At 27.6% G+C, this 12670-nt stretch overlaps 6 protein-coding genes across 6 annotated transcripts; 3 read left to right on the top strand and 3 right to left on the bottom strand.

The window, feature by feature from the left end:
* The first annotated feature begins 109 nt into the window (after positions 1 to 109).
* Positions 110 to 2047, top strand: T552_00082 (hypothetical protein). The gene is made up of 8 exons (XM_018368703.1): positions 110 to 284; positions 339 to 748; positions 794 to 1125; positions 1171 to 1342; positions 1386 to 1558; positions 1603 to 1673; positions 1719 to 1832; positions 1871 to 2047. The coding sequence occupies exons 1-8, from the start codon at positions 156 to 158 to the stop codon at positions 2009 to 2011; spliced, it is 1542 nt and encodes a 513-aa protein (XP_018227556.1). The 5' UTR covers positions 110 to 155; the 3' UTR covers positions 2012 to 2047.
* A 417-nt stretch (positions 2048 to 2464) lies between these two features.
* On the bottom strand, positions 2465 to 3133 carry T552_00083 (hypothetical protein). The gene is made up of 4 exons (XM_018368704.1): positions 2942 to 3133; positions 2786 to 2870; positions 2636 to 2735; positions 2465 to 2590 (listed from the first exon to the last, which is right to left on the bottom strand). Exons 1-4 carry the CDS (start codon positions 3085 to 3087, stop codon positions 2511 to 2513), a joined length of 411 nt encoding a protein of 136 aa, XP_018227557.1. The 5' UTR covers positions 3088 to 3133; the 3' UTR covers positions 2465 to 2510.
* Positions 3134 to 3654: 521 nt separating this feature from the next.
* On the top strand, positions 3655 to 4664 carry T552_00084 (hypothetical protein). The gene is made up of 2 exons (XM_018368705.1): positions 3655 to 4185; positions 4236 to 4664. Exons 1-2 carry the CDS (start codon positions 3693 to 3695, stop codon positions 4616 to 4618), a joined length of 876 nt encoding a protein of 291 aa, XP_018227558.1. The 5' UTR covers positions 3655 to 3692; the 3' UTR covers positions 4619 to 4664.
* A 163-nt stretch (positions 4665 to 4827) lies between these two features.
* Positions 4828 to 8458, top strand: T552_00085 (hypothetical protein). The gene is made up of 8 exons (XM_018368706.1): positions 4828 to 4843; positions 4893 to 5035; positions 5084 to 5186; positions 5232 to 6789; positions 6829 to 6954; positions 7002 to 7162; positions 7205 to 7648; positions 7697 to 8458. The coding sequence occupies exons 2-8, from the start codon at positions 4923 to 4925 to the stop codon at positions 8411 to 8413; spliced, it is 3222 nt and encodes a 1073-aa protein (XP_018227559.1). The 5' UTR covers positions 4828 to 4843; positions 4893 to 4922; the 3' UTR covers positions 8414 to 8458.
* Positions 8459 to 8624: 166 nt separating this feature from the next.
* Positions 8625 to 11173, bottom strand: T552_00086 (hypothetical protein). The gene is made up of 3 exons (XM_018368707.1): positions 9815 to 11173; positions 8748 to 9767; positions 8625 to 8705 (listed from the first exon to the last, which is right to left on the bottom strand). The coding sequence occupies exons 1-3, from the start codon at positions 11127 to 11129 to the stop codon at positions 8671 to 8673; spliced, it is 2370 nt and encodes a 789-aa protein (XP_018227560.1). The 5' UTR covers positions 11130 to 11173; the 3' UTR covers positions 8625 to 8670.
* A 74-nt stretch (positions 11174 to 11247) lies between these two features.
* T552_00087 (hypothetical protein) lies at positions 11248 to 12588 on the bottom strand. Its single transcript, XM_018368708.1, has 4 exons — positions 12147 to 12588; positions 11966 to 12103; positions 11542 to 11923; positions 11248 to 11499 (listed from the first exon to the last, which is right to left on the bottom strand). Exons 1-4 carry the CDS (start codon positions 12540 to 12542, stop codon positions 11306 to 11308), a joined length of 1110 nt encoding a protein of 369 aa, XP_018227561.1. The 5' UTR covers positions 12543 to 12588; the 3' UTR covers positions 11248 to 11305.
* Between the last annotated feature and the right edge of the window lie 82 nt (positions 12589 to 12670).

A 12670-nucleotide genomic window follows, 5' to 3' on the forward strand; every position in this document is an offset into this window, starting at 1 on the left:
CAGGAAATAACATGTTTTTATGTCTTTTTTTTAAATTCTTAGAAAATGGTTTTTTTGGTGAAGTCCGATCACCAACTCGATAAAAACTCTATATTAAGATGTGGTTTAAAGATGTATAAAAAGAGCAGATAAAGGGTTTATTAGTGATATTCTTGATGGGTTGTACGTTGGAGAATGATTTTGGCGAAAAAACGGATAAAAATGGTGAAAATTTGGGGCTAAAAAAGCAAGTTAATATTTCTAAAGAAAGTTGCCAAAATGTGGAATTAACAGAGTTATATAAGGTATTTTTAGTTTTACTATGTTTTTTTTTTTAGTTTTAAGTCTGATTTATGTAGGATTTCTCGAAAGAAGCAAGTCTTGAGGCAGAATATAGCGTTTATAAGATATTTTGTGGTTTATTTAGATCAGGAGGGCTTTGCCAGCCAAAAAATATATCTTCTAAGTTATATGGTGAAGAAATATATGTTTCTTATAGAGAAGCATATGTTTGTTTTATTATTAAGCTTTTAAAGAAGTTGTCTATGTCTAAATTTGAAGAACAAGGACATGCGTTTGTGTTACTACTTGGATTGATTCGTAGTGAAAGTGAATGTAAAGGAGGGGGATTTATGAATGATCAATATTATAGAGTGTTGAGATCGATTCTTTTGAATAAAGATATAAATGTTTCTATTCTTAATTATATAATAAAAGAGTACTTGGATGAATATATGGATTTGCAATATTATTTTTATATAAATGCATAGTAATATTGTGCGTGTGTATTATTGCTGAATATTAATTTTTATAGTAAGGTTATTAAGGAAATTTTGAGTTGTAAAGATGAAAATTCTATTTTGGCTAAAGGGTTTACGAAGAATCTTTTGGTTTTTTTAATAAATATGAAACCAATTTTTTTGGATATTAAGAAGTGTTGGGTTTCTTGTTCTGAATCATTTATGCAAAAATTTCAAATTTCAAGGCAGAAACGTGTATTTTCTAAATGTTGGATTGCTGCTCTTGAATTACCTTTAAAACATCATCAGTATAAGCAAATTTTGAATATTCTTCACTCTAATGTTCTTCCTTTTTTGTCAAAGCCTCAATTATTGATGGATTTTCTTACAGATTCGTATGATGCAGGTTAGGTTTTGTATAATAATTTTGTTGTTTTTAATGGTTAATTAGGTGGCGCTGTTTCTCTTTTGGCTCTTAATGGCTTGTTTTATCTTATACAAAATCATAATCTTGATTATCCAAATTTTTATACTAAGCTTTATACATTATTTGATGAAAACTTGTTTCATATTCGATACCGTGGTCGTTTTATAAAGTTGGTTGATCTTTTTTTATCTTCTACGTATAGTCTTATTATTATTATTTCCTTTTTTTGATCTTTTTAGTCATTTGCCTGCAATTATTGTTGCTAGCTTTATTAAGAAAATGTCTAGACTTAGTCTTTCAGCAAATCCTGGAGGAATAATTATGATTATTCCTTTAGTTTATAATTTTTTGAAACGACATCCAACATGTATGGTTCTTATTCATAGAACATCTGTTAATTCAATCTTTAATGGTATTTTTATATTTATTGGATATATTTTTCTAATTTCTAAATAGATCCTTTTTTAGATCAAGAATTAGATCCTAGTAAAACAAGGGCTTTGGATAGTAGTTTGTGGGAGCTTTATGTAATTTTTTTATACTTTAAATATAAATTTTTGCTAATTATATAGACGCTTGTAGATCATTATTATCCTTCTGTTTCAACACTTGCTAGGATCTTATTGGAACAATTTACAAGAAATAGCTATAATTTAGATGATTTTCTTGATTATTCCTACACAAATGTATGTTTTTTTAATAAATTCAAATCTAATCGCTATAGATAATTGATACTGAAATAAATTGCAAAGTTAAAGATCCTCCTTCGATAGAATATAGAAGTGCAAATGGCACTTTTGTTGCAGAAGAAGGTAATAGTTGTTTATTTACTTCATTATGGGATTTGAGTGATATATCTGTATAATAAAAAAATATCTGTAATTTATAAAATATAAAATTAAATTTATTTTCTTAATATTTAGTATTCATTGTCTATAAATATAATCCAATAATTATTTCTTTTTAAGTATATCATATATTAATGACATAATTTTTAATAATTTCATAGACAGAATATTTAATATATAGTATTTAATTAAATAGTTTATAGTATTTAATTGAATAGTTTATATTATATAATTGAATAGTTTATATTATATAATTCTATTTTTACTCACTAAAAACTCTTCAATAATGATTTGTTTAAAAGATATAGATGGTTAAAATGACTCGTCTTTATTTATATGTTCAAGTCTTGTTCCATATTAGGGAATTATTTAGAGATCATCAAAAAAATGATTCTCCAAGAATAAACATTCTCGGACTTTTTAAAAAAGAAAAAGTATGACTTGAAATAATGAAGAAAAATTAAAATTATGAATGAAAAAAGTTTATGTCTTATCAAAATTGTCTATTTTAGTTATTCATTGATTTTTAAAATAATCTAATAAAACATTCAGGGCTTCTGATTCTTCCCCGTATTCTTTAACAACTACACATGAACCTAATAATAATTATTCATACATATAAATTCATTTCAAATATTCACTTCTAACAACTTTTCTAGCATTTCCTTCTCGATCCAATGTACATAATCCTGCCCATTCTCCGAGCTTTTTTGAATCCGAAACTTTAATTAAATTAATATTCTATTAAAAATTAGGCTTTTCTTATTCAAAAATAAATACAAAAAAAAAACATGTTCTGCACAAAGAGCTTCTATAAGTTTTGTATACGCCTCTTCGTCACACGATTCCGAAAGAACACATAAATGTGCTTGTCGTCTACTCCTCAATTAGATTTCTCCCTTAATTTTCCTCGAATATTTTAAATTTATTCGCTTATCTTTATTCACCTATCAAGTGCTTTTACACATTCTCTCAATCCACGAGCAAGTCCATCATGAACCAACGCTTTCTTTAGCACTTGTTGAAGTGCTTCTTCAACTGACATTGAACTTCTACTCGCTACTATCTCTGAAACTTCATCTCCTTCTGGCATGATGGATTTATATCTTAATTATTCCTATTTTTAACCGGAAAAAAAATGCCTTCTCCAGAAAACAATTACCAAAAAAACTTATTTAAGAGCTTATTTTTTTCTCTATTATTAGCTCTTAATCTTTGATCTTTTAAATATTTAAATTCTGACGTCTTAAACGAGCTCTTAGAAGGTTGAAATTTTGTGACTTTAAATTGGAAAGTCACGTGATATCTTGAGGACTATAGTAGATTGTCAAATAGCGGTTAGGGTTAGGGTTTCCTGTTTTGGTAATTTTCCTGGGGTTAGGGATATTCGAACTCAAATGGGATTAGGGATCAGGGTTGCCTAATTTGGTAATAATGGTTGCCTAGTTGGGTAATAATATAAGGGTTAGGGGTATTTGGTTTATAGTGGGATTAGGGATTAGGGTTGCCTTTTTAGGAAATGCTCTTAGGGTTAGGGGTATTGGTGGAGTTGTTGAGATGAGGGATTAGGGTTGCCTATTTAGGTAATAATATTAGGGTTAGGGGTATTAAAACTAGTATTTAGTCTTACTTTAGAGTTTAAATTTTTAAAAATGAAAGGATTTAATAAAATTTATTTAGAATTGAATTGGTTTAAATATGTATGATGCAATTGTTTTTAGTCGAATATATTATATTTTTTTGATAAGTGGTTTATTAACAGTAAGAATTATTCCATCAACGAAACGATGGTTATATTATGGGAAAATATTGGAATGTATAGATTATAAAGGGAAGATTAAGTGGCCAATATCATGTATAATGGTTCCTAAGAAATATTTTATACATTTCTATATAATTTCTATTTTATCTACATGTTTTTGGACAATTGGAATATATTTTTGTCGTTTTTGTAATAAGTGCAATTGGATTGGATATTTTTCTAATAATAAGACACAATCATTGTTTGAAGTGTATATGTGTTTGTTATTTATGGGTCTTCATGGAATTAGACGTTTTTATGAATGTTTGGTTATTGAAAAGTATAGTAATTCTCAAATGTGGATAGGACATTATCTTTTAGGCTTAACGTATTATTTATTTTGTAATATAAGTATGTGGTGTGAGGGTGGAGGCAATTTAAAAAATCTAGGTAATAAAGAAAAAAAAGAATATTGTTATTAAAAGATTTATCGATAATAGCTATAAGAGTTTTTGATTTTGAAGACAATTCAGTGATTGTTGTTTTTTTTTCTATTTTGTTTTATTGTTTTTTTTCTTGGATGCAACATTCTAGTCATATTACTCTTTCAAAACTTCGTATACACCCTAATTCACCTAAATATTCTCTCCCTACTTCTGGATGGTTTAAATACATAACATGTCCTCATTATACTGCGGAAATAGGTATTTATTTTAGTTTTGTTGTATTAACTCGTGCTCAAAATAAAACAATATTTCTTATTTTTATATGGGTTATTCTTGTTTTAACAATATCTGCTTCTCAAACATATACTTGGCGCTTAAAAACATTTGGAATGCATGCTCCTCATTCTCCTTGGATTATTTTTCCTGGTATTTATTGATAGTTATTTTTTCTATATACATCTTTCTTATATATTTATATTTATATAAAATAACATCATAGTTTTCTTATTTACATTTATTAGTTTTATAGGACATTTCATTTAGTATTTATAGATCTTTTTTAAAATATATACTTTATTGTATTGTAGCTGCATCGTTATGTATATAACTTCTTTTAAAGTATCGTTTTATACCTTTTGTCTGGAATTAACAAAAAATTCTTAGTGAGTTAAGATTATTTATTTTTAGAGATAGTATTTTCTTATGAAATAGACATAAGGGTCGCTAGAAGGTTATTTTATTATGAATCAAGTGCCTATTATAGCTGGTCATAATGAAGGAACAAATGTTGTACCTGACAGAAATTGGAGGAGTACTTTAACGGCATCAGAGAAACATGCAATTATATTTCATCTGTAAATTTCTTTTTCATATGTAATATTTGTTTACGAGATTAAATACAGGGTTTCAGCACTGCGGGCGGTATCATCTAATGTTTCACAGGAGCATTTGATTGCTATTGTAAATGCTTTTGAAAAACAAGCATATGAAAAAGCCAACAGCAAAGTTTTGGAGCTATTTTTGTATTTATTGATGATTAATTGTGGCTAGACGGAATATATTAATATTTGTAATAATAAATTGATGTATATTAAAGGAAGCGCTGCAGCAAAACAACATTTATCACAAGCACAGAATCAGCGGCCAACAATGTCGTTTTTTCCTCAGATTCCATGTCAACAGATTGTTTCAGGACAGATGAAAGCGTTTGAAATGCCAGGGACATCTAATTTAGTATCTCCATCTTTTACACATTCACCTCGAATGTCTCGACAGCCTATGAGTTCACACTCCCAATTTCAACAAGTTTCACCACTTTTAAACCAGCAGATGACTCTTCAGCAGAAACAAATGTTAATGAGACAAGCTTCTGTGAATCAGCATCTTTCAGATCAGAATTTAATGCCAGGTTTAAACCATTCTGTGAATCAGCAGAGCCATATTTCGAATTCTGCTTCTGATCCATTGAAACGTTCACCATATTCTGTTCCTCAACAAAAGGCATCGCAAATTCAACAAATGTTAAATCAATTACAGACACAAAATAATCAGCAGCAAATTCCGAAATATATGTCTCACCAAGCATGTGTTTCTCAAGGGCTAGATGAGAGGCATCAGACACTTAATCAACAGAAGATTCATATGTCTCCACAAACAGATATTTATCAGCAATGTGTTGATAATCCTTTACTTAATTCTTCCAATGTAAATTTGCAAAAACTTTTAGCACTGAATCAGGCTATTCAATCTCAAAACAAACAAATTAATCAACCTATTTCTCAAAATAAACAGTTGCTTTCTAATCAAACATTACAAAATTTTTTGTCACAGGTGCAGGCACCTGTGCAGCAAGTAGTTAATCAACAGGCGCAAAAAATGCCTAGCCAGGTCATAGGATCCTTTATGCCTTCTCCGGAATTTAAAAAGAAAATGGATCCTTATTTGAACCCTTGTAATTATCTTATTCCACAACGTATTTTGTCTCAGTTTCCGGAATTACCTACTAATGTTTATACATGGAGCCAAGTTGCAGAACTTATAAGAAATCAAAGACTAAGTCCCGAACAAGTAGCTCGTGTTCATGAACTTTTTTATCAGCATGCATTATATCTCCAATTGCATTATCAACAAATTCAACATATGTCTAATCAATCTGTTAACCAATTTCGACCTCAGCCTCAACTTCAGCCTACATCTCAGCATCATTCTGTAAATCTAAGTCCGCAGATTCAGCAACAAATGCGGAAGATTCCAGTGCACCAAATGCAACAAATATCAAAAGGGAATGTTTCTTCTGAATTTTTACAGCCTGAATGGTTTTCTGAGGCTTCAAATTTTCCTACACAATACCCGTGCTCTTTTTCTCCTAATGTTAATGTTTCTTTAAATAATCAAACTTCTCAACAATTGCAGTCTCAGTCAATTGATCAGTTATTAACTATGGTTCAATGTGATAATACTTCAGGATTAAAAAAGAAAGCAAGGGCTTCTGTAAAAGTTAAAAAGAAAGACGATATTAGGCCTGTTAATGATCAATCACCTGTGTCACGAACATCTAATATGGCTTCAGTATCTACTCATAATCAGCAACCCGCTCAGATTCGACAAGGTATTATCTATTTATAGATATTATTTTTTAATCTTGTAGATTCTCCCAAAAATCAACCTGATATTTCTATTGTTCAAAGGATTTTAATGTGTGGTGGTAAAGAGGCAAATATACAAATGACTACTCGTCTTAGACAAATTCAAAATGAAGTGGAAAGAAATGGTGGTAAGTTACGCTTTGTTTTCAATTGTAATGATACATATAAGCTATAGTTAAGTGTATTCCATTAAACGATCTTACTCAGATTCAAAAACAACAAGTTTGTGAATTGATTGCAGAAATGAGTCAAATGTATCATCGAATTGATATGCTTTTGCCTTTATTTATGATTCTAAGTTGGAATGAATCTGCTATTATGCAATTGCTGCAAATGGTATCTGATATAATTATTTTTATTTATGTTAATAGGATTTAGAAATTAATTTATAAGAATCAGCTTGATGTTTTGCCTCAAGGAATTTATTTATGTTATCCCTCTCAGCTTATTAAAATCAAAAAAATGATTTCTGAATATTTTAAATTTGTAAAAATTAGTGTTCAAGCAATTCAGAAACAAATTGAAAATGGGAAATCCTTGCCAGATAAAATACCGATAAATCTTTCTGAAATAGATCCGAATATTTCTAGTTTTCAACCCTTTTTGGTCGACTTTTCTTCTTTAGAGGCATCTAATGAAGCTTCGTTATTAAAACCATTAAAAACTGATATAAAAATTAATGCAAAAGTTGATAATCCAGAAGAAGTTTTGATAAATGAGAATAGGTTTGGCGTTGCTAATAATTCTGATGGAATTGACGTACAAAATCGAGAAAATAGTATTTCCAATTCTTTTGATAAGGCTGATTCTCAAACTTTTGAGGTTTGAAAAATTATTGAATGTTTTAATAAAAAAACTGATTGGAAATAGTTACCTAAAGATTCTTTTGATTCTCAAGAAAATAATAAAATTATAGAAGATCCATTGGATTACCCCGTTTTGAATGTAACAAATGTTTTAGAGACAGATGACGTTAATATGATTTTCTCAATGGATAAGTCATCACTTCTTAATGAGGAAAAAAATATGGATGTTTTATCTAATAAATTTGGATCAGAAATTATTTCTAGTCTTGTAACAAAAATTCCTCAATCTCTTACGAATATTCCCTCGAATCAATTTTCAGGAAAAGTGCAAAATGATTCTAATAATAATAATTCTGCTATTGAAAATGATAAATCATCTTCTGATTTAACTATGAATTTTCTCGAAAATGAAAAATTATTTTCCCCAGAAACATCTTTTCCATTAGTTACTTCAGATGTTTTGGATACTGAAAAAACATTGAATGATTCAGATTTTGAACAATATCTTAATTCGACTTTTAGTGATAAATTTTATGAAAATAATACATCAAATTTTGATAAATTGCAAGAAAAAAATGTTGAGTCTTTATTCTTTATTGATGAAACAAATGTGGGAAATGGTCTTAGTGAAGAGTTGGAATGGGATTTTGGGGTATCTGATATCGGTTCTTTTAAAATAAAAGATTTTTATGCGTCAAATAATGAGAATATATGGAATGAAGAGCTAAAGACCGAAGATTTATCTACTATTGGCTTAGGAATTATAGCTAATGTTTATTAGTTATGTCTATTATCAACATTTATAATTGAATATGCAAACGTTTGCATTTATTATTTAAATATACTTTGATTTAAATTAAGTATTAATTACTAATTAAATTTTTATAGTAATACTTGAAACATTTTGTATTGCAGTCATAATAGCTTTATAGTTATCGAAGGTTATGAGTACTATTTTTGCAATAGTAATAATTGTTTTTATATTATTATATTTTTGTTAAATATGCTTTTAAAATAATAACTGTAGCATATGTTTGATTATTTTTGATTGTCTGATATTCCAAGAACCCAACCTATAATAAATAAGTATTGTTTTAAAAAAAATAGTTATATACCAAGACCAGATGTAAATTTTTGTGTTACAACGTCTGCTAGATTATTTAGTGTATTAGAGTTTTTAAGCTCCTGGTTAGTGAAAGCTGATTCTTTTTCTATTTTCTTCTCAGTATGTAATATTTTTTGTTTATTAAAAGGAAATGATGTAGATGATAGAGTTGTTCCTAATGCTCGGGCAGCTTTAGATGCCGATGAAAATAATGATTTTGGGATACGCATAGAATCTGCAATGTTCGAACTTATGGAAAGACTATCATTAAACTCAAGCAGCTTTTCTGATTTTCTAATTGAAAGTTGTTCTTTTTCAAAACGTCTCCAAACATTTAAAACCTCTATTAGATATTCTTTTGGACAAATATTAATTACTTTTGAAATAAGAAACATCTTTTTTTTAATTCTTTCTGAAGATTCTTCTATTTCATAGTTTTTAGAAATTTGGAGACAACTTTTCCAAATAATATTTGAAAGTACTTCTGTATCTTTAATATCGACTGCTTCAAAAAGAGAAAATAAATGGTTAATACATATATCATATGCAAAATCAAAATCGTTTTGAGATAATGCTGTTTCTGCTATCACACATAATATCTTTGCCTGAATTTCTTTTTGAGATAGGTAATTTTTGTTTGTACTGAGTAACAAATCATTAGATATTTCCATTACTTTATCCGTAGATTTATATATTCCAGGATTAGATGATAAAAAATCCTCTAAAATTTTAAAAGGGTTATTATGTAATCGAATTTGTACTGGTTTAAACTTATGAGAATAATGATGTAATGTATTTGTTACTTTTACTAAATATGAAAAGCTTTCTAATTGTTCTGAATTATAATATTGTTTGATTGTTTGTAATAAATTATATGCATTCTTCATATTTCCTTTTGTAATATCCCCATTTGATGAGCTATCAAAAAATTCTAGAAAAATTTCTATACATATTTTCTCTATAATATCATCGCTTAAAGGCATATCTTCTCTATTTCTTTTTATATAAATATTTTTTGCAAGATTAAACTCTGCGTATAATAATTAATATCATAAAATTATGTAAAATTATATATACTTGTAGTTCTTAAGATGTTATAAAGTAGAATTGATTCATATTCAATTTCTGGAATATTCCTATAAATGAGACTAACATCATGAAGCCACTTGATATTATTTCGTAATTTTATCCAGCTTGAATCATTGAGTTTATTTAAAAATTGAGGGTTTTGTGGTATCATTTTATGTAATAGGGACATTTGAAATTTTTTGTTCTTATTTCTGTAACAAACCGCTTCAGAAAGTGTTATTTTGCGCATTTCTTTTGAAGAATTAATAATTAAAACAGTTTTGATCATTATTTCCAATAAGCTTAAAGAATTGAAGTTTGGTGTGATTAGTTCTGGATAATCTTGAATATTTTCCGGTGTAAAGACGTTTAATGAAGATATTTCTATGCCATTTAATACACTAGTATCACTATCAGTTTTGATATTTAAATTTTGCTTAAGATTTTGCAAAATTATTTTCATTGAATGAATGTTTTCTTCTTCTGTGCTTTGATGACAATAACATGACGCTATTGCATATTTTGAAAACTCTGTATACTTTTCAGAATTGATTATGTCGCTAAATGTCATTAATTTTATCAAATTTAGATTTTTTTGTTTAAAGCTGAAGTTTAGAAGCCATGACCATAATGCATCCCAAATATTTATTTTTGATGATTTTTGGCGATATGAAATGTATGGTATTACACTGGTGTTTATCTCTTCTAATATTTCTTCATTTTCTAGATGTTGAAGAAGAATGTCAATTGCTTCTTTATGATTTAAAGTTTCAAATTCCCTTAATGTTGGAATATTAAATTCTAATAAAGGATTATTATACTGTCTATTTATTGCAGATTCCAATGCACTAACAACTCCAAGACCCCATTCCCGGACCTTTGGAGGTATAGAATATTTAGAAGTTAATACGAGTTTACGAGAAAATGAAATTAGTCCAGTTTCTTCTTCAATTTGTAGAGCTTTTGAAGTAAACCAGGAATATAGTTCCTCATCACTAATGCAATTGTCTGTTTTGGTTTTATCTTGATATATATGTAGTTTTTTAAGCTTTTGTGATAATATTGCATTATTTATATTTTGTGTCTTTGATATTTGTGAACTGTCCATATCATCTTCGCCTTCATACTTTTCATCAAATACTAAAGAAAGGTATTCATCTGGATCTATGCATTCTGGTATAAAATTAAGAATACTTAATATTACTCTTTTAGAAAAAATATCTGGAAACTTTAATATAAGCTCTGAAAGTGTTTGCAAAGAAGGTGCAGAGGCATATTGAACTGCTAAGTATAAGATCCATGGAACTGAAGCATCTGTTGACATGAAATAATATTTTTGATACAAAAAATATGATATAAAAATGAGAACTAGTTTAAAATTTCGAAAATTTATATTTTTATTTAATATAGTTAAATTAAATTATAATAGTATAAAATATATATCTCTCTTATATTTACAATTATCTAAATATGTATTTTGTATATTTTTAGTTATATTTCTTATTTAGAAATTTTGTAGATTTCATACGTTTCAACATCATCAATTTCTTTGCAATTACAATTAATCCATGGTTTTTTTGATTCGTCTTTGAAAAATAAATGGTATATTAAAAGGCCTAAGATTACAAGAATAAAAGCAATATAATATAGCCAGTAGATACGATAATGAAATAAATAGATTCCAATGATAAGACCTAATATTTGTAAATTTTCTAATATTTTATATGCAAACTTACTCCAAAAATCACTTGTTAGTAAAGATATATTATAAAACAGAGCGCTACTTATTCTAAGTAGAATAGGTGAAAGAGAATAGAATGTAAATAATGCAATATTATATCCAGAGATAAATCCAATTGTCTTTTTAGACCATTGGATTTCTTTTAGCTGTTTTCTTTCAAATAAAGATATCTGAATTGCATCAATAAATATTCCCCAAAAACCTAATTGGCCTATGACTTCATATATAGGTTGTTTAGATAAAAAAAATTCTTGCAAAACATTACTTAAACCATATAAACATGCCCCTATGATCATTAAAATATCTCCTTTGATGACATTTGTGGAATTATTATATTTATTCAATTTGAAATCACTTATTGTTAGCGTTATAATACCCTTAAATTGTTAAAAACTATATAAATGCAAATAATAATATACTCCAAAACAAATTAAAATCCCTGATATTTGTGCTATGCTATATCTTACTTTCAAGAAAAAGTAGCTTAAAACGATAACTGTTATTATTGAAAAAGAATCCAAAAGTATGCAAGATAAAAGATTGGTATATTGATATGCCTATATACATTACTCAAAAACAAAATGAATCAATCTTATTAACCTTTACAACGAAATAGTTTGCTTCAATATCTATAAATGCTAAAATGAAATATTTCCATCCGTCTTTTGAAATCATTTTTGCCCATTTTTTAAAGCCATATAAGTAAAACGTAAAAGCATTATAAATAGACCCCAAAAGTATGTAATTAATAAGCGTTTGAAATGTAGGAACATTGATATTATGACTACTTAATTTCGCTGTAAATATACTTGATGCTGTAATCATCAAACTAAGAATTTGTCCAATAATAAAAATGATCCAAAAGTGTTTAATACAAAAACCTGCAGATTTTATATATTCCTTCCATATAGGAATGTTTTCTTTTGCTGAAAATGTTGCTTCTTTACTATCTGATTGATAATAATCCTCATTATTGCTCTGCTGGTTTTGAGACATTAGATTTACTGATTTTTTTTTTAATTTAATTTATATTTAATTATAATCTGACTAATTATTAACCTCCTCCAAAAAAATGCCTAATTCTATGCAATAATCTTAATTATTCAACTTTTTATTAATAAGTA

Source organism: Pneumocystis carinii (genome assembly GCF_001477545.1).
Source record: "Pneumocystis carinii B80 chromosome Unknown supercont1.1, whole genome shotgun sequence".
Classification (NCBI taxonomy): Eukaryota; Fungi; Ascomycota; class Pneumocystomycetes; order Pneumocystales; family Pneumocystaceae; genus Pneumocystis; species Pneumocystis carinii.

Excerpts from the sequence above, each read along its gene's own strand:
- T552_00087 (XM_018368708.1), bottom strand. The coding sequence starts at position 12,542 with ATGTCTCAAAACCAGCAGAGCAATAATGAGGATTATTATCAATCAGAT. Across the intron at positions 12,104-12,146 it reads CAAACTATTTCGTTGTAAAG|GCATATCAATATACCAATCT; the intron begins GTTAATAAGATT and ends TAATGTATATAG. Across the intron at positions 11,924-11,965 it reads GGATTTTAATTTGTTTTGGA|GGTATTATAACGCTAACAAT; the intron begins GTATATTATTAT and ends TAACAATTTAAG.
- T552_00084 (XM_018368705.1), top strand. The coding sequence starts at position 3,693 with ATGTATGATGCAATTGTTTTTAGTCGAATATATTATATTTTTTTGATA. Across the intron at positions 4,186-4,235 it reads AGGCAATTTAAAAAATCTAG|CTATAAGAGTTTTTGATTTT; the intron begins GTAATAAAGAAA and ends TATCGATAATAG.
- T552_00086 (XM_018368707.1), bottom strand. The coding sequence starts at position 11,129 with ATGTCAACAGATGCTTCAGTTCCATGGATCTTATACTTAGCAGTTCAA. Across the intron at positions 9,768-9,814 it reads TAACATCTTAAGAACTACAA|AGTTTAATCTTGCAAAAAAT; the intron begins GTATATATAATT and ends TATTATACGCAG. Across the intron at positions 8,706-8,747 it reads AAAATTTACATCTGGTCTTG|GTTGGGTTCTTGGAATATCA; the intron begins GTATATAACTAT and ends TATTTATTATAG.
- T552_00083 (XM_018368704.1), bottom strand. The coding sequence starts at position 3,087 with ATGCCAGAAGGAGATGAAGTTTCAGAGATAGTAGCGAGTAGAAGTTCA. Across the intron at positions 2,736-2,785 it reads AAGCTCTTTGTGCAGAACAT|AATATTAATTTAATTAAAGT; the intron begins GTTTTTTTTTTG and ends AATTTTTAATAG. Across the intron at positions 2,591-2,635 it reads TGCTAGAAAAGTTGTTAGAA|GTTCATGTGTAGTTGTTAAA; the intron begins GTGAATATTTGA and ends AATTATTATTAG.
- T552_00085 (XM_018368706.1), top strand. The coding sequence starts at position 4,923 with ATGAATCAAGTGCCTATTATAGCTGGTCATAATGAAGGAACAAATGTT. Across the intron at positions 5,036-5,083 it reads CATGCAATTATATTTCATCT|GGTTTCAGCACTGCGGGCGG; the intron begins GTAAATTTCTTT and ends GATTAAATACAG. Across the intron at positions 6,955-7,001 it reads TGAAGTGGAAAGAAATGGTG|TTAAGTGTATTCCATTAAAC; the intron begins GTAAGTTACGCT and ends TATAAGCTATAG.
- T552_00082 (XM_018368703.1), top strand. The coding sequence starts at position 156 with ATGGGTTGTACGTTGGAGAATGATTTTGGCGAAAAAACGGATAAAAAT. Across the intron at positions 749-793 it reads TATTTTTATATAAATGCATA|TAAGGTTATTAAGGAAATTT; the intron begins GTAATATTGTGC and ends TAATTTTTATAG. Across the intron at positions 1,126-1,170 it reads TACAGATTCGTATGATGCAG|GTGGCGCTGTTTCTCTTTTG; the intron begins GTTAGGTTTTGT and ends ATGGTTAATTAG.